The 24405-nt window shown below is 42.5% G+C and overlaps 1 protein-coding gene across 2 annotated transcripts in view; it reads left to right on the forward strand.

The window, feature by feature from the left end:
* NOP14 (NOP14 nucleolar protein) overlaps nucleotides 1-24405 on the forward strand; it is a 1083467-nt gene that overhangs the window by 149130 nt on the left and 909932 nt on the right. For both annotated transcript variants that reach the window (XM_044062921.1, XM_044062920.1), the window contains exon 3: nucleotides 1171-1305. In XM_044062921.1, the coding sequence (XP_043918856.1) occupies nucleotides 1171-1305 (135 nt within the window). The remainder of the gene's footprint in view (nucleotides 1-1170; nucleotides 1306-24405) is intronic.

A 24405-nucleotide genomic window follows, 5' to 3' on the forward strand; every position in this document is an offset into this window, starting at 1 on the left:
TGTCGGTGCATGGTATCCTAAGGTTGATTTTTTTTTTTTTTTTTTTTAGTTTTGTTTGCACAAAGAATAAACTCTGTCAGCCTTGAGAGAGATTGTCATACTACAGCATGTTTAGATGTATGTATAAATGTGTGTATAAATGTAAAAGTCCTACAAGTGTACTGCAGTTTGTCTTGCCTCATTTAATGTCCATTAGAAACCACATTAGTGCTATAGTGGTTTGTCTCAACAAGCTATCTTTTCCTTATTAAAAGGCTATGTTCTAATTAAGCTCTGTCATCTTTAGATAACCTTTTTGTTAAGTCAATGCTAAATTCTGTTAATATAAGAATACTAAGTAGTGACTAATACACCAGCCTTGGATAACCTAGCCTTAACTGCACTGTGTTCTACCCTGCTGTGCTTCACCCTTGATACAAGAGGTTGGTTAACATGCATGATGTGAAAAGCAGTAGTGTTTTGTTTGTGTGTGTATTTGAGGGCTCAAAGAGAAACATGTTGTATATACTGCCTTCAGTGCAATGCATTTGCTTAGTAATGTCTAATTACAAAGTGTGTAACCTCTACACATTTGCTGTTTTAAAAGACCTAGACTTTCAAAGAACAAAAAGTGAAATAGCACACAGCTTTGTTACTAATACCATGAAATCAATTAAGTGCTGTATATGCAGCTGTATTTCATGTTATACTGCTTAATATAACCCATTTAATGCCTAGTAACTGTCTTAATTGCATTAGAAATATTTTATTAAAAGAGCTCTGAAAAGCTGGAGCTGTGACAAATGTTTTTTTTCATCTACTTTAATTTCTCAGTAATTTGAATTTCTTTAATGCAATAATGGTATACTAGACTGTATTCCTAGGTCAGGATGTAATTGGAGCTTATGAAATTAGTATTGTTTGTGTTTTATGTTAGTTAAGAGTGCTCTTCTCAGCACTCTCATTGTGCCCAGAATTGCCGCCTCCTGTAGTTCATATAGCGTTACATGTATTGGTAACATCTTTAAGTATGATCGTAAATTCTTTTTTATTCGACCTGTTGCTGCTGCTATTATTGGAACAGTCTGTGCATCTTCCACCTTGCTCTCATTTTTATTTGCAAATCCTGGTATTTTATTACTTTGTCACAATGGTCAGTGCGAGTAACATATTTGACTATTTAACTCTTAGCGTCGAGAGACCCTCCTGCAGGAGTACAAACAGAAGGACAAGTCCCGTGCATTCATTGACAAGAGGTTTGCTGAGTATGACACCAGACTTGCACCAGAGGAGAAGATGATGAAGAGGTTTGCTTTGGAGAGACAGGTATTAAGATAAGATGTATAATTTCAGTGATTACATCTTTAAGTATTCTTTGAATGTAACACTGTCAAGCAGCTTTAGAATGATTTTAGTTTTGAGATTGCTTCATCAAGTAAGTACAATGAAAAAAGTATCTGGTTACGGTTTTACTGTTTTATCATGCAATATTTGTTTCTTTCCTTCCATCTATTCATTCATTTGTTGATTACGATAGTCCCAACAGAACTCCGGGAGTCCTTTTTCATCTGGTGCAAAAGCTCTGTTTATTCAAAAAAAAAAAAAAAGAAATATAACACAGATGAATAAAATAAATTCAGGTCAAGAATGTGACATGGAAATTAAGCTTGCACAGTTAAACACTGTATGTAGGCAATATTAAACAATATACATAGATAATCCATTCAGAAGTAATAATCTTTGGTGAAAAAGTTATTTACCAATGTGTGAATGCTAGAGAACTTTGTGGATTGTATTGATATGGAGGTTGTAGTATTTCAGAAAGCAATGTGGTACTACTTGGGGCTGGTGGGTGTGGGTAGTAAGTATAAGATCTAAATTGTATATTGGTGCACAAAAATCTGTATGGCTGTTTTCATTTGTTTGAAGGTCCTTCCTGTAATTAGGAAAACCATATGGATAGTTAAATAGAAGAGCTTGAAGTAATATGAGTCAGTTTTTAAAATATAGACATTTTCAGAAGGATGTTGCCTTTTTTGTAAATTTTATACAAAGAATTGTATTTGATTCTGTTTAGATAATTTGATGAGGTGGAATTCCATAATTTTGCTGTAGCTACAGAGTGTAGGGAGTCACCTTAGTGATTGCTGGAGTCAGCAGTCATGACCTGGTTTAAATAGAACTCTTAAAGATCTAGTAGGTTTATCTTTTGATGATATTGTGAAGTGTTTTCAGCTGAGTGAACTTAAGGGTGTTCTGCATTTCTAGCCAGTTTAGTTTGTGTAATGCAAGGCAGCAATATGTTTCATTGGAAAAGTTTTCCATCACTATAGAATAAGCTTACAAATACAATAGCTCGTGTAGTTGGTGTTTCTGTATTTTAGTAGAGAGAGAAGCACATAGACTTGGGAGTTAGAAGGTTCTACCTGTTGCTGCCGCTGATTGGTCAGTTATGTATGGTTTAGATTTATATAGGATTCAGAGTTTCTTGTTTGTTTTGGATATGGTTTGGTTGAGGTGATGCTGAAATGTATGGATGTTCATCGTGCATACAGCTGCAGTAATCACAGATGGGTTTTCTGCCGTCAGGCGGTCCCTCGGTCGGCCGAATTCCAAAGTCTTGGTCCGGCGTCAGTTGTCGTCGCTTTCTCTTCTGACGTCAGTGAGGCCAGAGTATATAAGACACAGCCGACGCCATGTTCTTCAGTCTTTTTTGCCGCGCGGTGCCCGAAGCAGAAGCAGTTCGCAAGTGCCGGTCGGCCAGCTCCTGAATTACGGAAATTTTGGAAACCGAAGTCTTCATTAAAGCTAAGTACCCAGTTGGGGAAACTTTTCTTGCCTCAGACCGATGTCAGAAAAAGTTAATAATTGTATTTCTTGTGGGAAGCAAATACCACATAGGGATTTCCATTCCCTCTGCATACCTTGTTTAGGCCCAGACCACGACGTCTCGGGCTGTCGCTTTTGCGCTACCTTCAATAAACGCACTATTAAGCGTCGGGCGGAGTTCGCCCAACACTATTTTGGTAAAGCTTTTGATTATAAAATGTTGTCGGACACTCCGACTACCGTTTTGTCCAAAAAACGCAAGGACAAGGACCGACACACGAGGCCTGCGGTCCCCGCCGACACCACGCCAAAACAGGCTACACGTGGTCCGGTTCTCAGCGAGACGCCTTTGCAGTCCCTGACTACCGACGACACTCCTTTGGCGGTGTCCTCTGTACCCGAGACCGCTGAGACCTCGGCCCTTTCCCAGACTACAACCACTGAAGCCTTTGCTAATGTTGAGCCTACTAATGTGGACAGGTCCACCTCCACCCATGGTGTCTTTAGACCCTCATCTTCTTTTTCTATTAAGGCTTTTACCAAATCCAAAGCAGCCAGGCATCCCAAGAGGCCTGTTGCACAGGGCCCATCTCCAGGTCCCATGCCTAAAAAACAGATGTTTAAAATGGTTGAGGATTTGATTACTCTTATCAGGGGTTCTCAACGCCCTCTAGACAAGAGACCCAGAGTGGAGGAAGATTCTCCCTCTTCTGATCAGGGATCCATTTTATCAGAACATTCTGATGTAGAGGAACACTCTTACTCCCCTTTTGAGGATTCGGATGCAGAGCAGTCCATCCCTTCTGTATCCCCTCCTGAGGATTTTTCCTTTGGGGAAACCTTGCACACCTTGAGGGAACACTTCCATTGGGAAGGCCAAGACTTTTCAGATTCCAAGAAAAGACTTAGGGAATTTCTTTTGTTACCTCAACACAGACCTCTGGCGATACCCCCTGTTTTGGACATACTTGATGATGTTTATTCGGAGGCTTGCCTTAATCCGGATTCTATGCCTCCTGCACCAGTCAAACCTGATAGGTACTACAGAGTACCTAACTCTCACCAATTTCTCTTCAAAAGCCATAATGCTGACCCTGAAACCATTTCACAAGGCCCCAAGGGATTGAAGGCCTCCACTGCCAAGAATCCACTTCCTGCAGAAAGAGAGTCAAGACCTTCAGAAAGGTGGGGAAAAAAGGTATATACCTCGGCCACCCTAGCCATGAGGGCCTTAAATTGTCATTTTCATATGCTTAAATATCAACAGTTCCTGTTGTCACAATTAAGGAATAACCAGATTTGAAGGAGTTACAGGATATGATGCATAGTGCAGAGCAAGTGGGTAAACACACCTTACAATGTGGTTATGATGCCCTAGAGGCCTCAAGTAGAGCGGCTGCTACAGGATCAGTCATTCGCAGACATGCCTGGCTTAGAGAACAAAACTTGCCTGATCATGTGAAAGCTAAACTTCTAGATGCTCCTTTACAAAAGGATGTGCTGTTTGGTACTAATGCTGAGGAGATACTACGAAAAATGGAAGAAAAAGCCAAATCTCTATGCAAACTGTCAAAGCTTTTTTACAGGTCCAACCACCACGTTTTAGCAGAAATTGGCCTTCAAAAAACTGGTCCTTTCCAGCCACTGACAAGCCCCAAAGAGGTAGATACAGACGCACAAGGGGCAGAGGGCAATCACAAGGATCATATAGAGGCTGACAATGGCAAACTCCAGCACCAAGAGGTGGCGAAGACAGTGCACAACAATACGCAAACCCAATGACTCCCTCATTTCCATGCCAAGCATGTCTCAGCTGGCAGCACCTTTGGGAGGAAAGCTAGCATTATTTGCAGGCAATTGGCATATTGTCACAACAGACAAATGGATCCTGGACATTATAAACAGAGGCTACAAATTTCAATTTCACACACTTCCAAAAATGAGAGGCATGCCAAACCTGCCACAAAATCAAAGGGCAGAGGCACAACTACAAATTTCAAAGCCCATAAGCATGAGAGCTATTCAAGAGGTACCTACTCACAAACAAGGTCAAGGTTTTTATTCAAGACTTTTTCTGGTACCAAGGAAAGGAACCGACTGGAGACCCATTTTGGACTTATCCATCCTAAACACATTTCTACTCGTACCAAAATTCAAGATGCTCACATTACAGCAGCTTCTTCCCATGCTGGGCAAGGAGTTTTGGCTGGTAACATTGGACCTCAAGGAGGCATACCTGCATGTCCAATCAGACAAAGCTGCAGAAGATACCTCAGATTTCTTGCAGGTTCAATCCACTATCAATTCTCTGCATTGCCCTTTGGCTTATCTACTGCAGAGTATTCACAAAGTGCCTGGCATCAGTGATTGCCTACTGCAGACTTCAAGGGATACAAATTTACCCTTATTTGGACGACTGCCTGATCCAAGCGGACAGCAAGCACATACTTCTGGAACATCTGGCATATGTGACATGGTTACTGCATTCTCTGGGATACACAATCAACAAAGAGAAATCAAGGCTAACACCATCTCAGAAAATAACTTTCCTGGGTGCCAACTTGGACACAAACACCCAGATGGCCTACCTTACGCCAGAAAAACAGGGGCAACTATCTCAGTACTTCAAAATACTAGCAAAAAGTGCCAGGCTTACTGCAAGGAAAATCCTGCAGGCTCTGGGATTCATGGCATCTTGCATTCTTTTAATCCCATGTGCAAAGCTGCATATGAGGAAACTTCAATGGTACCTAAAAAACCTATGGTCTCAACACAGTCACAGTTTGGAAACAATAATACCAATAATCCCATGTTTGCAAAAGGAATTTCTATGGTGGGCCCAAGCATGTCAAGCAAACACAGGCCTGCCATTCTGCAAGCCTCAAGCAAGGCAAGTTATCACAACAGACGCCTCAGATTACGCCTGGGGGGCGCACATGACGGACAGGTGCATTCAGGGCAAATGGTCCCAAAAGGAAAAGCACCTTCACATCAATCAAAAAGAAATGCTAGCAGTAATAAATGCAATTACAGCTTTCAAGGACTTCCTGCATCCAGGACAATTACTGATAAGAACAGACAACACCACAGTAATGTGGTACATAAACAAACAAGGAGGAACACATTCATACCCCTTGTGCAGACTAGCCATGACTCTTTGGAACTTGGCTCTGGAATGGCAAATCGAACTCCAAGCACAGGACCTGCCAGGATTGTAAAACACGCTGGCAGACAATTTAAGCAGAAATAGGACAGATCCACACGAATGGAAGTTACATCCTCAGGTGTTTACAGAAATAATCCAAGCGTGGGGGAGGCCAGACATAGATCTTTTTGCCTCCCACAGGAATCATCAATTGGAAAGGTTTTGTTCAAGGACCTTTCATCCAAAGGCCTGGAGAGTGGACGCCCTTTCATTCAGTTGGACAGCATGGACAGTTTATGTATTCCCACCTCTGCCTCTTCTGCCCAAGGTGCTTTTGAAAGCAAGAGCAGACAGACCGAAGATGATACTGATTGCTCCAGATTGGCCAAGGCAACACTGGTACCCACTCCTGAGGAGCCTAACACATACTCCTCCCTGGTCCTTGCCTCTAATGCCTCTTCTGCTGACTCAGCACAGCTACAAAACTCTTCACAGTCAGCTGAAAACACTCAATCTCGCTGCATGGAAAATTCCTTAACACCACAACAGACCCTACTCTCCAAGGAGGTGCAGGATGTCATTTTGGAGGCCAGAAGGCCATCTACTAGAAAAGCTTACTCCGCAAAATGGAAGCGGTTTTGCTCTTGGAATGAGAAAAAAGGCCAGGACCCTAGAAAACTGAACTTGCCTCCGGTATTACAGTATCTAGCTGAGCTGCTGAACAGTGGACTTTCATTTTCTTCCATAAAATTCCATGCCCCAGCCATTCCTGCAGAATTCAACACGGATCCTCCTTTATTTTCTCACCCACTCTTCGACAGTTCCTCAGAGGGGCTAAGAATATAAGACCACCAAGGAAACAACCAATACCAGCCTGGGATCTTAATTACATACTAGAAAAATTAACATTGCCTCCTTTTGAACCAGCTGCCTCAACAGATTTGCAATATTTGTCCTGGAAAACTGCCTTCCTTCTGGCTATCACTTCAGCTCGGAGTTTGAACTACAGGCCCTCATGGCGTGCAGCCTTTTCTCATTTTCCATCAGGACAGGGTTTCCTTGTACCAACCCATCATTTATGCCTAAAGTGGTATCCAGGGTAGCTTTAAATCAAGCCATACACCTTCCTACCTTTTACCCCAATCCTCAAAACAAAGGGGAAAGGCTGCTACATTCTTTAGACATCCATAGGCAGCTACGTTACTATTTGGACAGAACAAAGTCTTTCAGGAAATCAGAACAACTCTTTGTGTCCTATGCTGTAGGGGCTCAAGGGAAGCCAGTTTCCAAGCAGACTATTTCAAAGTGGATAGGCCACTGCATACGGTTTTGTTATTCCTATCATGGGAAATCTGTTCCTACAGGTATCAGATCACACTCCACCAGGGCCACAGCTACCTCTACAGCCTTCCTCAGAGGAGTTCCTACCAAAGATATTTTGGAGGCAGCCACTTGGAGTTCTGTACATACCTTCACAAAACACTACCACCTGCCTTTATATTCCAGAACAAGAGCAGGCTTTGCCACTGCTGTTTTGCAGGGCATTCTGGCTCAACCCAGTTCCTCCTAGTACCTACCACCCTGTGCGTAGCTTTGGGACTCTACCCATCTGTGATTACTGCAGCTGTATGCACGATGAACATAGTACAGATGTTCTTCATCTCACATTGCTGCAGTCCTTACACTTGGGTAGTCCGCTGTCCACGGTCGGCCCGAATATCAAAGTATAAGGCTGACGTCGGTCAGGGCGCATTTAACTGACGTCAGGACGTCAGGGTATAAATGCGCATGACCGGCGTCATATCCTCAGTCTTTTTTGCCGCATGGTCCGATGCAGAAGCAGCATTGCAAGTGCCGGTTGGCGTTCTGAGATTTTTCGATTTAGAAGTTTCAGACCGAGTTCAAAGTTGGCTAATTACCCGTTGGGAATATTTTAGTTTTTCTTGCCTCAGTCATTTACGGATGTCAGAAAAGTTAATAATTGTTTCTTGTGGGAAACAGATATCGCATAGAGATTATCATACTTTGTGTATTCCTTGCTTAGGGCCTGACCACGGCGTTGTTGGCTGTCGCTCTTGTGCTAGATTTAATAAACGCACTATAAAGAGAAGGTTGGATTGTGCAAGGTTAGTCTTTGGGAAGCGGTGCAATTATAAAATGCCGCCGGATGCTCCGGCGCCCGCCTCCTCGAAGAAGCGCAAGGACAAGACAGTTAAGTTTAGGCTAGAAGAACCGTCTCTACCGGACGCCGGTTCTTTAGAGGTGTCGGTGGAGCCGGTGGCTCCACCGGAGATTTCTTTGTGTTCCCAGAGTGAGACCTTATTATTGCAAGATGTGGCCTCTCAGGAGGCAAGTCAGGCTGAGGGGGCTTCTCAGGTTACTATACTCCCTCCCTTCCTAAGGTGGCTAGGCCCTCTCCTTCTGTTTCTAAGGCTTCTCCCAGGGCAGGCCAGGTTTAGCTTCAGGTGGTGTTACCCTAGCTCTTCAGGTACTATGCCCAAGAAGCATATGCTTAAAATGGCAGAAGATTTGATTACTTTGATTAGGGGTTCTATGCCCCTCCTGCTGAGACCTAGGGTGGAGCCTGAGCTGGGGGTTTTGAGCAAGCTGATGTTTCAGAGTCTTGCTGAAGACTTGCAGGAGTACTCTCCTTATTCTGATTCTGATGTGGATGATTCTACTCCTTCTGCTACTCCTCCTGAGGATTTTTCTTTTCTGAAACCCTTCATTCCATGAGGGAGCATTTTAAGTGGGAGGGTCAGGACTTCTCTGATTCCAGGAAACGGCTTAGGGAATTTCTGTTTTTACCCCAGCATAGGCCTTTGGCTATACCTCCTGTTTTGGATGTAGTGGAGGATGTTTTTACAGAGGCTTCTCTTAATCCTGATTCTTTGCCTCCTGCTCCTGTTAAGCCGGATAGGTATTACAGGGTGCCTGAAGTTCACAAGTATCTTTTAAGAGTCCTAGGGCAGACCCAGAAACTGTTAGCCAGGGGCCTAAGGGTGTTAAGGCTTCTGTTGTTAAGAATAGGTTCCTACAGACAAGGAGGCTAGGGCCTTGGATAGATGGGGAAAGAAAGTTTATACTTCTTCCACTCTTGCTATGAGGGCTCTGAATTGCCAGTTTCACATGTTGAAATACCAAAACTATCTCCTTTCACAATTGAAGTCTAAGGTTGATGCTCTGGCAGTAGGTATTGATTGTAAAGAGTTGCAAGATTTAGTACATGTTTCTGAACAGGTGGGTAAGCATTCTTTGCACTGTGGTTTTGATGCTGTACAGGCCTCGTCTAGGGTGGCTGCCACTGGGACTGTTCTTCGCAGGCACGCCTGGCTGAGGGATCGAATTTGTCTGAACATGTTAAAACAAGGATTTTAGATGCTCCTTTACAATCTGACGTGTTGTTTGGTCCTCCTGTTGAGTCAGTCTTAAAGAAAATGGAAGACAAGGCTAAGTCTATGCAGACTGTTAAAGATTTTTTGCAGGTCCAGCCTCCAAAGTTTAGTAGAAATTGGCCTACTAAGGGGTGGACGTATCCTTCTTATGATTCCCAGTCTAGGGGTAGATCTAGACGTGGTAAGGGCAGAGCTCAGGGCTCTTTCAGGCCTAGAACAGGGAGTTCTCCTGCACAGGCTTGGTGAGGGCAGGGGTCAGTCCTTTCGTAAGCAGACCCAATGACCTACCTTTTCAGCTGCCAGAGCCTGCTCGCCTGGCAGCACCTTTGGGAGGAAGGTTGGCACTTTTCAAAGAAAATTGGAGTTTAATTACCCAGGACAGATGGGTATTGGATATCATACACCACGGCTACAGGTTTTATTTCCATACCTTGCCTCCTTTCAAAGGCATGCCAGACGTTCCTCCTCAACAAAGAATAGAGGCTCACAAACAGGTTTCTCTGTTGCTCCAACTAGGGGCTATACAGCCGGTCCCTCTGCCAGAAGTGGGCCTAGGATTTTATTCTCGCCTGTTCCTAGTACCAAAGAAGGGGAACACGTGGAGACCAATTTTGGATTTATCTATCCTCAACACTTATCTGGACATTCCCAAGTTCAAAATGTTGACGTTGCAGCAGCTTTTACCTCTGCTGGGAAAGATCATTGGATGGTAACTTTGGATCTCAAGGAGGCTTACCTTCATGTTCCTATCAGACTCAGTTGCAGAAAGTATCTGCGTTTTCGAGCTGGGACTTCTCACTATCAGTTCTCTGCATTGCCCTTTGGTTTATCTACTGCGCCCAGAGTGTTCACGAAAGTTCTGGCTCCAGTGATAGCCTTCTTCAGACTAAAAGGAATACAGATCTATCCTTATTTGGACGACTGCCTAATTCTGGCTCAAGGAAGGGAAGAGCTTCTTCGTCATTTGGAATATGTGATAGCAGTGCTAAGATGCCTAGGGTATTCTGTGAACGAAATAAAGTCCAGTCTAGTACCCTCTCAAGACATGTGCTTTCTGGGTGTGAGACTGAATACAGCAGCCCAGATGGCCTTTTAACCCCGGACAAACAAAAGAGTCTATCCCTTTACTTCCATCAACTATCTCATCAGTCCGGGCTGACTGCAAGGACAGTCCTTCAAGCCTTAGGGTTCATGGCATCTTGTATTCTGGTGCTTCCCAATGCCAAACTGCATATGAGGAAGCTACAATGGTATCTCAAAATGTATGGACACAGCACTGCCAGGATCTGGACACTGTCATTCAAATAATACCTTGCATTCAGAAGGAATTTTTGTGGTGGGCTCAGGAATGTCACCTAAACAAGGGACTCTCTGTGACCCGGCCAGAGGCAAGTCAGATTTTAACGACAGATGCCTCAGACAAAGCTTGGGGAGCTCATCTAAATGGAAAGTGGATACAAAACAAGTGGCCTGTCAGACTACGACATCTACATATCAACATGAAGGAGATGTTAGCAGTCCAGTTTGCATTAATAGCTTTCAAGGAATTCCTTCTTCCAGGACAGGTGTTGATTCTAACAGACAACGCAACTGTCATGTGGTACATCAACAAGCAAGGGGGAACGATTCTTATCCTCTATGCAGGCAAGCAATGATTTTGTGGGAGACTGCTCTCAGTTTACAGCTCAATCTTCAGGCAAGGTTTCTGCCAGGAGCACAGAACTCCTTAGCAGATGTGTTGAGCAGGCAATTATGGATCCCCACAAGTGGAAATTGGATCCTCATGTATTTCAGAAATTGACAGTGTCATGGGGAACTCCAGACATAGATCTGTTCGCTTCTCCACTAAACCATCAGCTGCCAAAGTTTTGCGAAAAGGTTTCATCCCACAGCTTGGAGAGTGGATGCTCTTTCTTTCAATTGGAGCAATCTTCATGTGTATGCCTTTCCACCTCTGCCTCTCCTCCCAAAGGTACTTCTGAAGGTCAGACAGGACAAGCCAAGGATGATTTTAATAGCTCCAGATTGGCCTCGACAGCACTGGTACCCATTACTAAGAAGTCTAGTACGGAAGCCTCCATGGCCTTTGCCTTGATTCCACACCTGTTGTCACAGGAGGACAGCCATTTGCTCAATGTCAAGCTTCACTCTCTGCACCTAACAGCCTGGCATATTCTGTTTTGAACCATAATGGGCCTCCACTTCCTCAGCAAGTTTTGAATGTTATTTTGGAAGCTAGAAGGCCTAGTACAAGGAAAGTGTACGCTGATAAATGGAAGAGATTTTTATTTTGGAGTGCAGCAAAGATTTTGATGTTTCTGAGCCTAATTTGTGTGTGGCTCTTCAATATCTTACTGAGTTACTAGACAAAGGTTTGTCTTTCTCTTCTATTAAAGTTCATGCTGCAGCAATTTCAGCTCACTATGATTGCGACCCGCCATTGTTTTCTCATCCTTTGTTCAAGCAATTTCTTAGAGGGGCAAAGAATATAAGACCCCCGAAGAGCTCCTACTCCTGCTTGGGATCTCAATTTTGTGTTGGAGAAACTCACTCTACAACCTTTTGAGCCTGCAGCTACTGCTGAGTTGAAATATTTATCATGGAAGACTGCTTTTTTGTTGGCCATTACCTCTGCAAGAAGGGTTTCTGAATTACAGGCCCTTATGGCAGTTGAGCCTTTCTTGATTTTCCATAAGGATAGGGTATCATTACGTACTAATCCTTCCTTTATGCCTAAGGTGGTTTCTAGTGTGGCTTTAAACCAGACTATTCATTTGCCTACTTTTATGCAAATCCCCAAAATAAGGGGGAAAAGATTTTGCACACTTTGGATGTACACAGGCAGTTGCGTTATTTGGACAGAACTAAAGGGTTCAGGCAGTCTCAGCAGTTGTTTGTTTCTTTTGCTTTGAGTTCTCAGGGCAAGCCTGTGTCAAAACAAACTATTTCTAAGTGGATTGGGTTTTGCATTGCTTTCTGTTATTCCCATCATGGCAAGGAGGTTCCAGCTGGGATTAGGCCTCATTCCACTAGGGCTACTGCCACTTCAACAGCTTTTGAGGGGAGTGGCAACCAAGGATATTTTGGAGGCAGCTACTTGGAGTTCTGTGCATACTTTCTCTAGGCATTATCACCTGCCACTTTACTCTAAGTCCAGGGCTGGTTTTGCCACTGCGGTTTTGCAGGGCATTTTGGCAGCTCCTGCTTCCTTATAGTTAGCCATCCTCCCTTATCTCTGCTTTGGGATTCTACCCAAGTGTAAGGACTGCAGCAATGTGAGATGAAGAACATAGTACAGTTTTGTACCTACCATAAATGTAGATGTTCAAGATCCACATTGCTGCAGTCCAACCCTCCCTCCTTCCTCTCTGTAGTTGGAGGTGGTTGTGTGGGTTGGGTTGTACATATTGTGTATATTGTATATATTGTACATATAGTTAGTGCAAGGTTGGTTGGTTATTTGTTTGCTGTCTTTTGGTTTTGACCTTTATTTTTAAGGTCTTCTGACATCTGGGGCAAGAAAAGACTGAGGATATGACGCCGGTCATGCGCATTTATACCCTGACGTCCTGACGTCAGTTAAATGCGCCCTGACCGACGTCAGCCTTATACTTTGATATTCGGGCCGACCGTGGACAGCGGACTACCCAAGTGTAAGGACTGCAGCAATGTGGATCTTCGAACATCTACATTTATGGTAGGTACAAAACTGTACTTTTTGTACCTACCATAAATGTAGATGTTCGAGTGCTAATACAGCTGCAGTACAGGTTTCCCTCCCTCCTTCCCCACTTGGTAAAGGCATGGGGCCTAACAACCTCTTCATACAACCTGACTGGGTTATCCTTCTATGGTTTATTTGCTTGCAACCACTGATTTTGGATTATATTGCATTGCTTGTATATACATATAAGCATAATTTATGTATTGCCTTCCTTCTGGGGGCACCTGACGTCTGGGGCAAGAAAGACTGAAGAACATGGCGTCGGCTGTGTCTTATATACTCTGGCCTCACTGACGTCAGAAGAGAAAGCGACGACAACCGACGCCGGACCAAGACTTTGACGGCAGAAAACCCATCTGTGATTACTGCAGCTGTATTAGCACTCGAACATCTACATTTATGGTAGGTACAAAACTGTACTTTTTGATCTACGATAACTGCAGTAAGTAGTTCAGTATATGTTTCTTGTGTTGTGATAATTTGTTGTGATGTGATTTTTAATTCATTTACTCCAGTGAAGCTCATGAGGTTTGTACTCCAAATTCCATTGTCTGCTTCATGAGATTTTTGACAAAATCAAGTTGTCATCCCATTTCAAAGAAATGTTCATATTTCTGGATCTATAAAGGTTACTAAAGAAATGTAAAAGGCAAACTGTTCAGCACAAATAAGTCCTTACAATGACTGTACTAATTAGATTCTAGGTCTTAAACTGGATTTTTTAACTCATAATAAACACAGTAAATATTAACTGTGTAATATTTTGTAGATGGCCTGCAGTACCTTAGTAGCAACTCAAGCTGCACACTGCAGATGTTCATCGTGCATACAGCTGCAGTAATCACAGATGGGTTTTCAGCCGTCAGGTCCCTCTCGGTCAATTCCAAAGTTTTGGTCCGCGCCGGTTGTCGCCGCTACTCTTCTGACGTCAGGAAGGCCAGAGTATATAAGACACAGCCGATGCCATGTTCTTCAGTCTTGCAGAAGCAGTTCGCAAGTGCCAGTCGGCCAGCTCCTGAATTACAAAATATTTGGAACCGAAGTCTTCATTAAAGCTAAGTACCCGTTGAAACTTTTCTTGCCTCAGACCGATGTCAGAAAAAGTTAATAATTGTATTTCTTGTGGGAAGCAAATACCGCATAAGGATTTCCATTCCCTGTGCATACCTTGTTTGGGCCCAGACCCTCGGGCTGTCGCTGGCGCTACTTTCAATAAACGCACTATCAAGCGTCGGGCGGAGTTCGCCCAACACTATGTTACTCGGTGGTTGAGATATTTAGAAAAAAATATGAAAATGTTGACTATGTATAGTATATGAACAACAATTAATATCTCTTTAGCAGCACTAGACAGATGTTCAATATCAGTGCAGCTGTTCTGCTCATTATGTAAGCTTTAAGATGAGATCTTTCAATAGCTTGCATGCAGTGTGGTTTTTGAATTATTAATCCAAATATGAGCAGGGGTATGTTAGATGCCTGGAGGCAGCAGTAGAATTAACTACAGAAACGGAGAGGCATTACTAGGCTGTTGCGAGTTAAAATCAGTATAGTCCTTTTGAGATGATTCAAGATAAAAAGTAATTTGACTTGGATTTATTAATAGATATGATTTCTGTTATTTGCTTTTCCGCTGTGTGTAGTGACTCATGGATAGTTGCATATAGCTGGCTAACTGTTATGCCTGAGAAAATGAATTGTTTTGTCTGCATGTTAAATTGCTGCATTTTTTTGTTCAGTTTGGTTATGAGTAAGTTGAACTGTATTGGACCTAGAAGTGATGCATAAGGAACTGACCGGGATTGTAAGAAAAGTCAAGTAGGAGTTTTGCCAGCATATTTTTGGCTTTAACAGTGAGAGAGCATATAAACCAGTCAGTTGTGTTTTTACTTGGGTCTAGATTTGATAATCTTAAGAGTATCTCATGAGAGACCATGCCTCATGATGCGAAAGTCTAAACACAGAGCTGTGGCTAGTTTAATTCAGATTACATTGTAAATTTGTAATATTTAAGAAGGTTAAAAACACAGTTTCAGTGCTTTGACCTTGGGTGGAAGGCATGTTGACTTGGGGATAATAAACTATTTTTGTAAGATGCTTCATGAGCTGTGATAAATGTGTGTGTGCGTGTATGTATGTATGTATAGATAAGATCATAGATTAGAGATTAGTACTAGGCTAAATTACACTTTATGGGTTATTTTAAGCCTAACCAGTTACCCCATGTGAGAATCAAACTGTGCATCTTGTGTCTGTAAGGTAAACGCCTTAATCTTTATGCCAACCTATGTGTTTGTGTGTGTGAGCGCCTAAATGTGGTAGGATGGCAGCTTTGTGTAGATGAAGGATGTATGACTTTTTTCCATATAATTGGTATGTAATTTTCTTTTGTAGATTTGTTTGAGTATTGTGATGAGATAGAAACTGTTTCTTCAGCTAAATATAGGTGTTTCCCAGGTAGCTTATTGGCTACAGTAGAGTTTTTCTTTTGTAGTACTTTTGTGAAGAAGTCTATTGAGACAGTTTGCAGGTTAAAGGAATTGTATGTTTAGTTAGGAGTGCTAGTTAATACTGTAATAGTTTATTGCTTTGTTGTAGTAGTAGTTTGCAAGAAATGTGTATTCATTTTATATGCTGTATTGTAATTGGTGTCATAAGGAAGTGGGTTTGGTTTAGTTTCATTTTTAGTGTCATTAAGTTATGAATACAGTTCCAAAAATTCCTTTGGATTTGTTTTGTAGGAAGTTTTACTACTTTATTAAATAACAGTTTCACAATGGAGTAGTTACATGTATATTAATAGAAAAGAAAACAAGCCATAGCTACATTTTCATTATTTTATGCAGTACGCATACTTTTCTTTCTAACAATTATCATTCACTTGAACATTACATTAATTTTTCAATGTCTCACTTCCCTTAAACTTCATTCATTCTCCTCAGTAGTATTCTGCATGTATTGTTCCCACACATTACACTTATTTCTATTTTCTAAAAATCCTATCTCTAGTTCTTTTATCTCCTTTAAAATATTCAGTGCTTCAGTGTTGTTTTGGATTTTGATTTCAGTTTTCTAGCAATAGCTTTATGGCAGCCAGTAGCATCAAATTACTAAAGCCTTATGTCTAGGCAATTCAGATCCTATGCTCCAGCTAAAAAAATGATTTCTGTAGTTAAAAGCTGTTGCTTCCCCAACATTTGTGACAATATATATAGTCTGTAGAGAATTTTTAAAATTTGCCAACTTATTACATTCTCAAAAAACACACATTCTCAGTTGTGTATCACTCTTTCCCTTCACGCATCCAGCATTTGCTGACTACTGAGAAAAATTCCTCTGAAGTCTGCTTGGGGTTTAACATACTATGCAAACACTTCCGAGCAAAAATCCTAAACCTTTTTGGAATTTGTTGCATACTTTGGGGCTATACAGATGTCCTCCCATTGATACTTTGTAAATTGCTTTTCTAGTCGGGTCTATATTATCGGATCGAAACTTTCAAACCCCGAATACCATATGGTCGACACCATATGTTTGAAGTTTGAAAATTTCAAATTCTAAAAAAACAAAAACAGGAAACCTGTCATTAAAGAGTTTTATGCAGGGGGGGGGCCTGCACCCCCCACACCTCCGCTACTGAAATATACCTCCGAGATCGCACTACATTGAAGTAAAGGGAAGAATTCCCTATGGCAATCTCCATTCACACTTGCGAAGTTTTCAATATTTGAACATTTGGTGTCGCCCAAATGGTGTTTGACTATTGAAATCTTTGCTGTGATAATATTAGACCCTTTCCAGTCATATAGTTATCATGTAGTAATTTATATGCCATAATAATTATTCTTTCTAACAGAGGCTTTTGTTCTAGACTTAACTACAGACTCTACTAGAGTTGGTCTTTCTTGTGTCACTCCCTTCTTCTTTACTCTATCAATCCCTGGCAGGGAAGGTAGTTTGCAACCTGCAGTCCAGACTTCTGCTTGGTCTCATCTGACTCTAATTACCTTCCAGTCTGTACTAATTTGCTCCTAATACCTTGGTTCCTATGCAAATTTTCTTCAGTAAATTCCAGCCCCTCCGCCTTGCCTGTTTTTTCTATACGTCTACTTAGTCATCCCTACTGGTGAAATTTCCTTTCTCCATTCCTGTGTTGGCTTAGTTCTTAGAATTCTGTCTGCTACTTTATGAATATAATGATCTGTATCATTATCACTGATCTCCTTAAAGATCTGCATTCAAAATTATACTCTTATGTTTGAAAATTCCAGCTGCTTCATCATCACCCCCTTACCATTTTAATTCATAACTGCTTGTGTTATTTATGTGAGCCTTGACTGTATAGCTCTAAAGTATTCCCTCAAATCATGTGTTCTTGAACCACATTCCTCTATGAGGAAGATCAACTTAACTCTTGTCCTTTTCCCTTCAAAGATAAATTCCTTCAGCTCTTTATTAAGATTGTATTGAGATAAAATGTTTTTATCTTTTTGCATTACACCTTTTGATTTTGATTGAAATTGTAATGTTGTAGTTTTGATGGTGAATAGTCTTTTTTCAGTGTGTCCAGACTTCTTTTCTGTATCATCTTTGTTTTGCAATCACGGTTAACCATAGTACAAATCTAAAGTTTTATTTTCCTTTGTGGGAGAGAGTTGGCAAATTCACAAATGTGTAGGAATGCATAGCTGAAGAATTTGATGGTCATTGTGGGGAAGATGTTTTACTGGTGTCTGCCTGCATTATTTTAGTTTTGTGAGTAAGGACTTGTGAAGTTTTTTTTGCTCTAACATAATTCTGATGAGCTTTGTTGCTTTCCATATTGCAAAGATAAGATAGTGATCACTTAGTGCATCAGGGATTACTCGGGAATTATTCCTTTTTCAACAATATTGTATATTAATAGCTAGTCCGGTGTACTTTTCTACATGTAGTATTACGTAGTTATGTACTTTGTAGTTGTTCGAAGCCAAACAAGTTTATGGTAGGTTGTGAATTTTGTATAGTATGTGTTGGTATTGATGATCTTTGTTTTTCACTGTTGCAGTCATTACATTTGGGTCATCTGCTTGCAGGTAGACCTCAGTCGGTCTGATTAACAAAGTCTTGGGTCCTGCGTCAGTTGCTGTCCCTTCTTTTATGATGTCAAGTCGTCAGGGGTATAAAACATGCAGCCAACGCCATTACGTCAGTCTTTCTTGCTGTGCGGTGCCTGAAGCAGAAGCAGTTTGCAAGTGCCAGTTGGCCGACTCCTGAAATTTTCGTTTTCGAGTTTCAGAGCCGAAGTCTTCAACTAAAGCTAAGTACCTCATTGGGGAAACTTTTTTTCTTACTCCTTACCGATGTCAGTAAAAGTTAGTAATTGCATTACTTGTGGAAAGCTGTCAGTTTTGTGCTTTATTTAATCAGCGCACTATCCGTCATGGGTAGATTTTCGCCTCTAAATATATCGGTCCTTGGTTTAATTATCTAGAAATGTCATCGATTAGCCATCCGACTAGCAGGATTTCGAAAAAAATGCAATGATAAAGACAGAGACAGGCTGCCGAGGTCCAAAACTGCCGACGACGCTTCTCCTAAGCCTTTCACCCATTCGCCGGTACTCAGGCGCTTTCGCAGCCCCTGATACCCGCTACTTCTGATTCGCAGGCCTCTACTGAGACCCATTTGGAGTCCGGTATGCCGCGAGATGCTTCAACTATGGAACCCGCAGGTGTCTCTACCTTGGGAAGGGTCCTAAGCTGCTGTGCAGGCACCGGCTTCTGCGGGTGTATTCAGGCCTACGGACTTGCATATTAAACCAACGCCTTCTTCTTTACTTGGGCCTAAATCTCGATCCATGCCTAAAAAAACAATGCCCAGGCCACATGCTTAGGCCTCTTATGCCTAAATAACAAATGATAAGAATGGCTGAAGATCTAATAACTCTAATCAGGGGTAGCCACCCCCCCCCCTTCTAAGAGGCCTAGGACAGAAGTTGATTATGAATCTTCTGATCAGGATTGTTTTTTTTCTGATTATCTAGATTTGCCCTTACCTACTTATGAAGATTCTGATGCAGAGGACTCCATTCCCTCTGCTTCCCCTCCTGAGGATTTTTCTTTTGGGGAAACCTTGCATACTCTAAGGAGCATTTTTACTGGGAAAGCCAGGATTTTTCTGTTTCAAAAAAGAGGCTATGGGATTTCCTTCTCCTACCTCAGCATAGGCCTTTAGCTATTCCTCCTGTACTAGACATTGTTGATGATGCTTTTTTGGAATCTAGTTTGGCCCCTGATACCCTGCCTCCTGCTCCCAGAAAACCTGACAGAGACTGCAGGGTCCCTGAGTCCCACAAGTTCCTTTTTAAAAATCCTATTGCATATCCAGAGACTATTTCACAGGGGCCCAAGGGCATTAAGGCTTCTACTGCTAAAAATCCTAGCCCTTCTGATAGAGACTCCAGGGCGCTGGATAGATGCGGTAAGAAGGTTTATACTTCTGCAAGCTTGGCCATTAGGGCTTTAAACTGCCAGTTTCATATGTTAAAGTATCAGCAACATGTTATTGGACTGCTTAAACAGAAAATGATGTTGATTCCTGACTGTGTGGAAAATAAAGAATTACAGGATTTAATGCATTCTGCTGAACAAGTTGGAAAACCTACTTTGCAATGTGGTTTTGATTCATTACAGGCCTCTTGCAGGTCTGCTGTTACTGGGTCTGTGCTCAGAAAGCATGCTTGGCTTAAAGAGCAGTCTTTGCCTGATCATGTTAAAGCTAAATTGTTGGATGCTCCTTTAAATCAGGACAGCCTGTTTGGCAGCAAGGCTGAGGAAGTTCTTAAAAAGATGGAAGATAAAGCTAAATCTATGCAAACTGTTAAAAGATTTTTTACAAGTTCAGCCTCCTAGATTTAGTAGGCACTGGCCGTCTAAGAATTGGTCCTTTCCAGCCCCTTCCAGGTCTTCTCAAGCCAAACCCAGACACAGCAAAAACCCCAGGTTTCAGTCCCAAGGGAGACACAGAACTAAGCAATGGGGGGGCCTCCACTTCCAAATCTGGGAATAATAAGACTCCCCCTATGGTAAACTGTCTCAATGATTTCCTTTTAAAATTTCCAAGCACTTATCAAGTGACTGCCCCTTTGGGGGGAAAGATTACTCTTCATGCAAAGAATCAGGAACTCATTACCCAGGACAAATGGGTTTTAAATATAGTGTCCCAGGGATACAGATTTCACTTCCACAGGTTGCCAACACCAAGCAGGTGGCCGGACCTTCCCTCAAATCAGTAGGCAGAGGCCCAAAAACAAGTACTTTCTCTCTCAAGCATGGGGGCTATTCAACTGGTACCAGAAGAGGAAAAGGGACAAGGTTTCTACTCGAGACTTTTCCTGGTACCCAGAAAAGACAATTCATGGTGTCCTATCCTGGACCTGTCTACTCTAAACACCTTTTTGGAGATTCCAAAATTTAAGATGCTGACTCTTCACCATTGACTTCCTATGCTTGGCAAAGATGCCTGGTTGGCAACACTAGATTTAAAAGAAGCATACCTGCACATCCCAATCGGAGAATCTTGGAGAAGATTAAGGAAAAACACACATTTATGGTCACTTTAAAAATTTTGAAAAATTTTGAAATTTGATGTTTTCATTTTTGAATGTTTAATAAGTTAATTAAGATATTAATTGTCCAAATGAGTATATAAGCATCATGCTTGCATTCAGTTAACTGTGATCCTTGAAGGCGAATTGCCGAGGTACCAGATCGCTGGAATAAAGAAAAATACTGGTGAAGTGCTGGCAGTCTGTGTGTTTTTCCTTAAGCTTTTGTTGTGAGGTGTTTTGAATCTTGCAGAAGATACCTACGCTTCAAAGCAGGCATCATGCACTATCAGTTCTCTGCACTGCCCTGCTTATCTACTGCGCCCAGGGTATTCAGAATGTACCTAGCTCCAGTTATCGCATTTTGCAGGCAAAGAAATATTCAAATATGCCCATACCTGGATGAGTGACTAATTCAGCAGAAAGCCTGGACATACCTTTGAATCATCTGGCCTTTGTACAAAGGATTCTAACTTGTCTGGGATACACCATAAATGAAAAGAAATCACACCTGGTACCCTGTCAACAAATTATATTCCTGGGAGCAAGCTTGAATACAACTTCCCAGATGGCTTGCCTCACGCCAGAGAAACAAATTTGACAACCTACTTCAAACAAGTGGCCACAAAAACCCTGCTGCCTGCAAGACAAATACTGCAAGCTTTGGGGTTCATGGCCTCCTGCATTCTTCTAATTCCATATGCAAGACTGCATATGAGGAAACTACAGTGGTATCTAAAAAGCCTATGGTGTCAACATTCTCAAGACCTAGAAACAATGATTCCTGTCATACCTTGCCTACGCCTAGAGTTCCTTTGGTGGGCAGAGGCCTGCCACCACAACAAGGGACTACCTTTCACACCAGCCCCTGCCGCCCAAACCCTAACAACAGACGCATCAGACTGTGCATGGGGAGCTCACCTGTTAGGGAAGTGCATTCAGGGCAAATGGAACCCAAGTCAAATGCAACTGCATGTCAATCAAAAAGAAATGTTAGCTGTACAGAATGCTCTGACAGTATTCGGTATATACTTTTCCGAGGTACAGGCAAACGTGGGAGGACTATGGCTCACCAAGTTCGCAGACGACTGCAAACTGGGCGCCATAATCAACTCTCCAGTTGACACAAACATCCTTCAAAAAGGTCTCACAGAGACAGATAACTGGTGCCAGCGCCATGGTCTAAAGCTAAATGCCAAAAAATGTATAGTCATACCCTTTGGCAAAAACAATGTGCCCACAAATTACCACATAGGCGGAAACCCATTAAGTACAGAGAAAGTTATTAGGGACCTGGGGACCCAATTTGATAGCAATCTCTCCTTTGAAAACCACATTGCCAAAGTGGTTAGAAAGACCTTCTACATAGCCCACCTCATCACGAAGGGTTTCACATCTAGATCAAGAGAGGTAATCGTGCCAATTTATTCATCCCTCATCAGGCCCATCATAGAATACAATGCCCCTTTGGGATGTACCTTACCCGACACCTGCAGCAATTAGAAAGACCCCAAAAGTATCTCACCAAGAGGATCAAGGGTCTCAAACAGATTCCATATGCTGCTCTGTTAAAAAAACTCCAGCTCTACTCAGTTGCATACCGCCTACTTCGAGGCGATCTATGCCTGACATACAAAGCTATGTCAAATCCAGAATTAATGGACATGCTCCACCTCAGTAAATCTAAATCTCTTAGAGCCACACGCTCGAGGGACTTGAACCTCAGCACAGAAATAAATAGAACTTGCTGGAGGGACAGGTTCATAACCCAGAGGCTCCCTTCGCTCTGGAATAGAATTCCAGTTCATGTGAGGCAGAGCACCTCACTGAATCTCTTCAAGAGGAATCTCGATAGGTGGATGGGGGATCGTAGGTTTGTCCCAGGGATTACTCCCGTGTCACTATTAGACAGAGGCACAGTAAACTAAACCTTAGAGGGCACAGTATACTCAAATCAAGGGGTGGCGTAAGCCATACAGAATCGGGCTAGGCTTATAATTGCCTCAGGGCAGATAGCCTAGTATGAACCTATGAACCTATTCAAGGACCACATTCTTCCAGGGCATTTAATGGTAAAGACGGACAACACCACTGTTATGTGGTACATAAGCAGGGGGGTACACATTCTTACCCCCTCTGCAGATTAGCCATGACATTGTGGAACACAGCCTTGAGCTACCAAGTGCACCTACAAGCTCAATTCCTGCCAGGAAAATTAAATACACTGGCAGATGGACTAAGCAGAAACATCATGGACGCACACGTGTAGAAACTGGAACCAAGGATTTTCAACATGTTGACAAGCAAATGGGGGAGCCCAGATATAGACCCATTTTGTCTCTTCCCCAAAACTACCAATTGAACACATTTTGCACAAGGACTCCCCACAAACAAGCCTGGAAATGGATGTTCTGTCCTTCAGCTGGAAAAACCTATCAGTCTATGCCTTCCCCCCTCTGCCTCTGCTCTCCAAAGTGCTACTAAAAATCAAACGGGACAAACCAAGGATGATTTTGATTGCTCCAGACTGGCCGCGCCAACACTGGTACCCCCTCCTGCACAGTGTGTCACGGTTATCTCCATGGCACCTGCCTCAGACTCCTTCCCTGCTGTCTCAGCAGGAGAACCAGATTCTGCTCCCTCAGTTTCTAACACTGAACCTTGCATCCTGGCTAATTAATCTCTCCTTTACCATCCCTCAGCAAACCTGTGATGGATATCATTTTAGAGGCAAGAAGGCCTAGTACTAGAAAATCTTATGTTGAAAAATGGAAGTGCCTGGAACCAGTCTCAAGGGATGAGCACAGCAGCACCCAATTTACCTCAGATTTTACAATACTTAACTGAGATGCTTCACAAGGGCCTGTCTTTTTCCTCCATTAAAATCCATGCCTCAGCCATTTCAGCTCATTATAACACAGAACTTCCCCTCTTCTCTCATCCACTGCTCAAGCAGTTCCTCAGAGGGGCCAAAAATTTGAGACCACCCAGGAGAGCTCCAACCCCAGCCTGGGACCTTCACTTTGTCTTGGAGAAACTCACTCTACCTCTTTTTGAGCCAGCTGCTACTGCAGACTTAACATTTCTTTCTTTTAAAGCAGCTTTCCTTTTAGCAATCACTTCAGCTAGAAGGGTATTGGAATTACAGGCCCTTATGGCAGTGGAGCCTTTCATCATCTTTCATGTGGACAGGGTGTCCATCAGAACCAATCCATCCTTCATGCCCAAGGTGATTTCCATTGTGGCTCTTAATCAGTCCATTCATTTGCCAACCTTCTTTCCCAATCCACAAAATAAAGGGGAATGGATACTGCATTCCTTAAATGTGCACAGACAACTTAAATTCAACTTTGACAGGACTAAACCTCAAAGGAAATCTGAACAACTGCTGGTGGCATTTGCTGCAGGGGCAGTGGGGAAGGCTATTTCAAAGCAAACCATTTCTAAATGGATATGCCATTGCATTCATTTCTGCTATAAGCACCACAGAAAACCTATCCCCCAGGGGATCAAACTTCACTCCATCAGGGCTGCATCTACCTCTACAGCCTTTCTCAGAGGCGTCCCTACCAGGGACATCCTAGAAGCTGCTACCTGGAGTTCTGTACATACTTTCACCAAGCATTATCATTTGCCAATTTTCTCTAAATCCAGAGCTGGTGTTGCCACTGCAGTCTTGCAGGGCCTTATAGCTGGCCCTAATGCTATTCAAATTCCTCCTCCCAACCATAGCTTTGGGAATCTA

This window comes from Protopterus annectens, chromosome 2.part1 (assembly GCF_019279795.1).
Source record: "Protopterus annectens isolate FY-2018-M chromosome 2.part1, PAN1.0, whole genome shotgun sequence".
Taxonomy (NCBI): Eukaryota; Metazoa; Chordata; order Ceratodontiformes; family Protopteridae; genus Protopterus; species Protopterus annectens.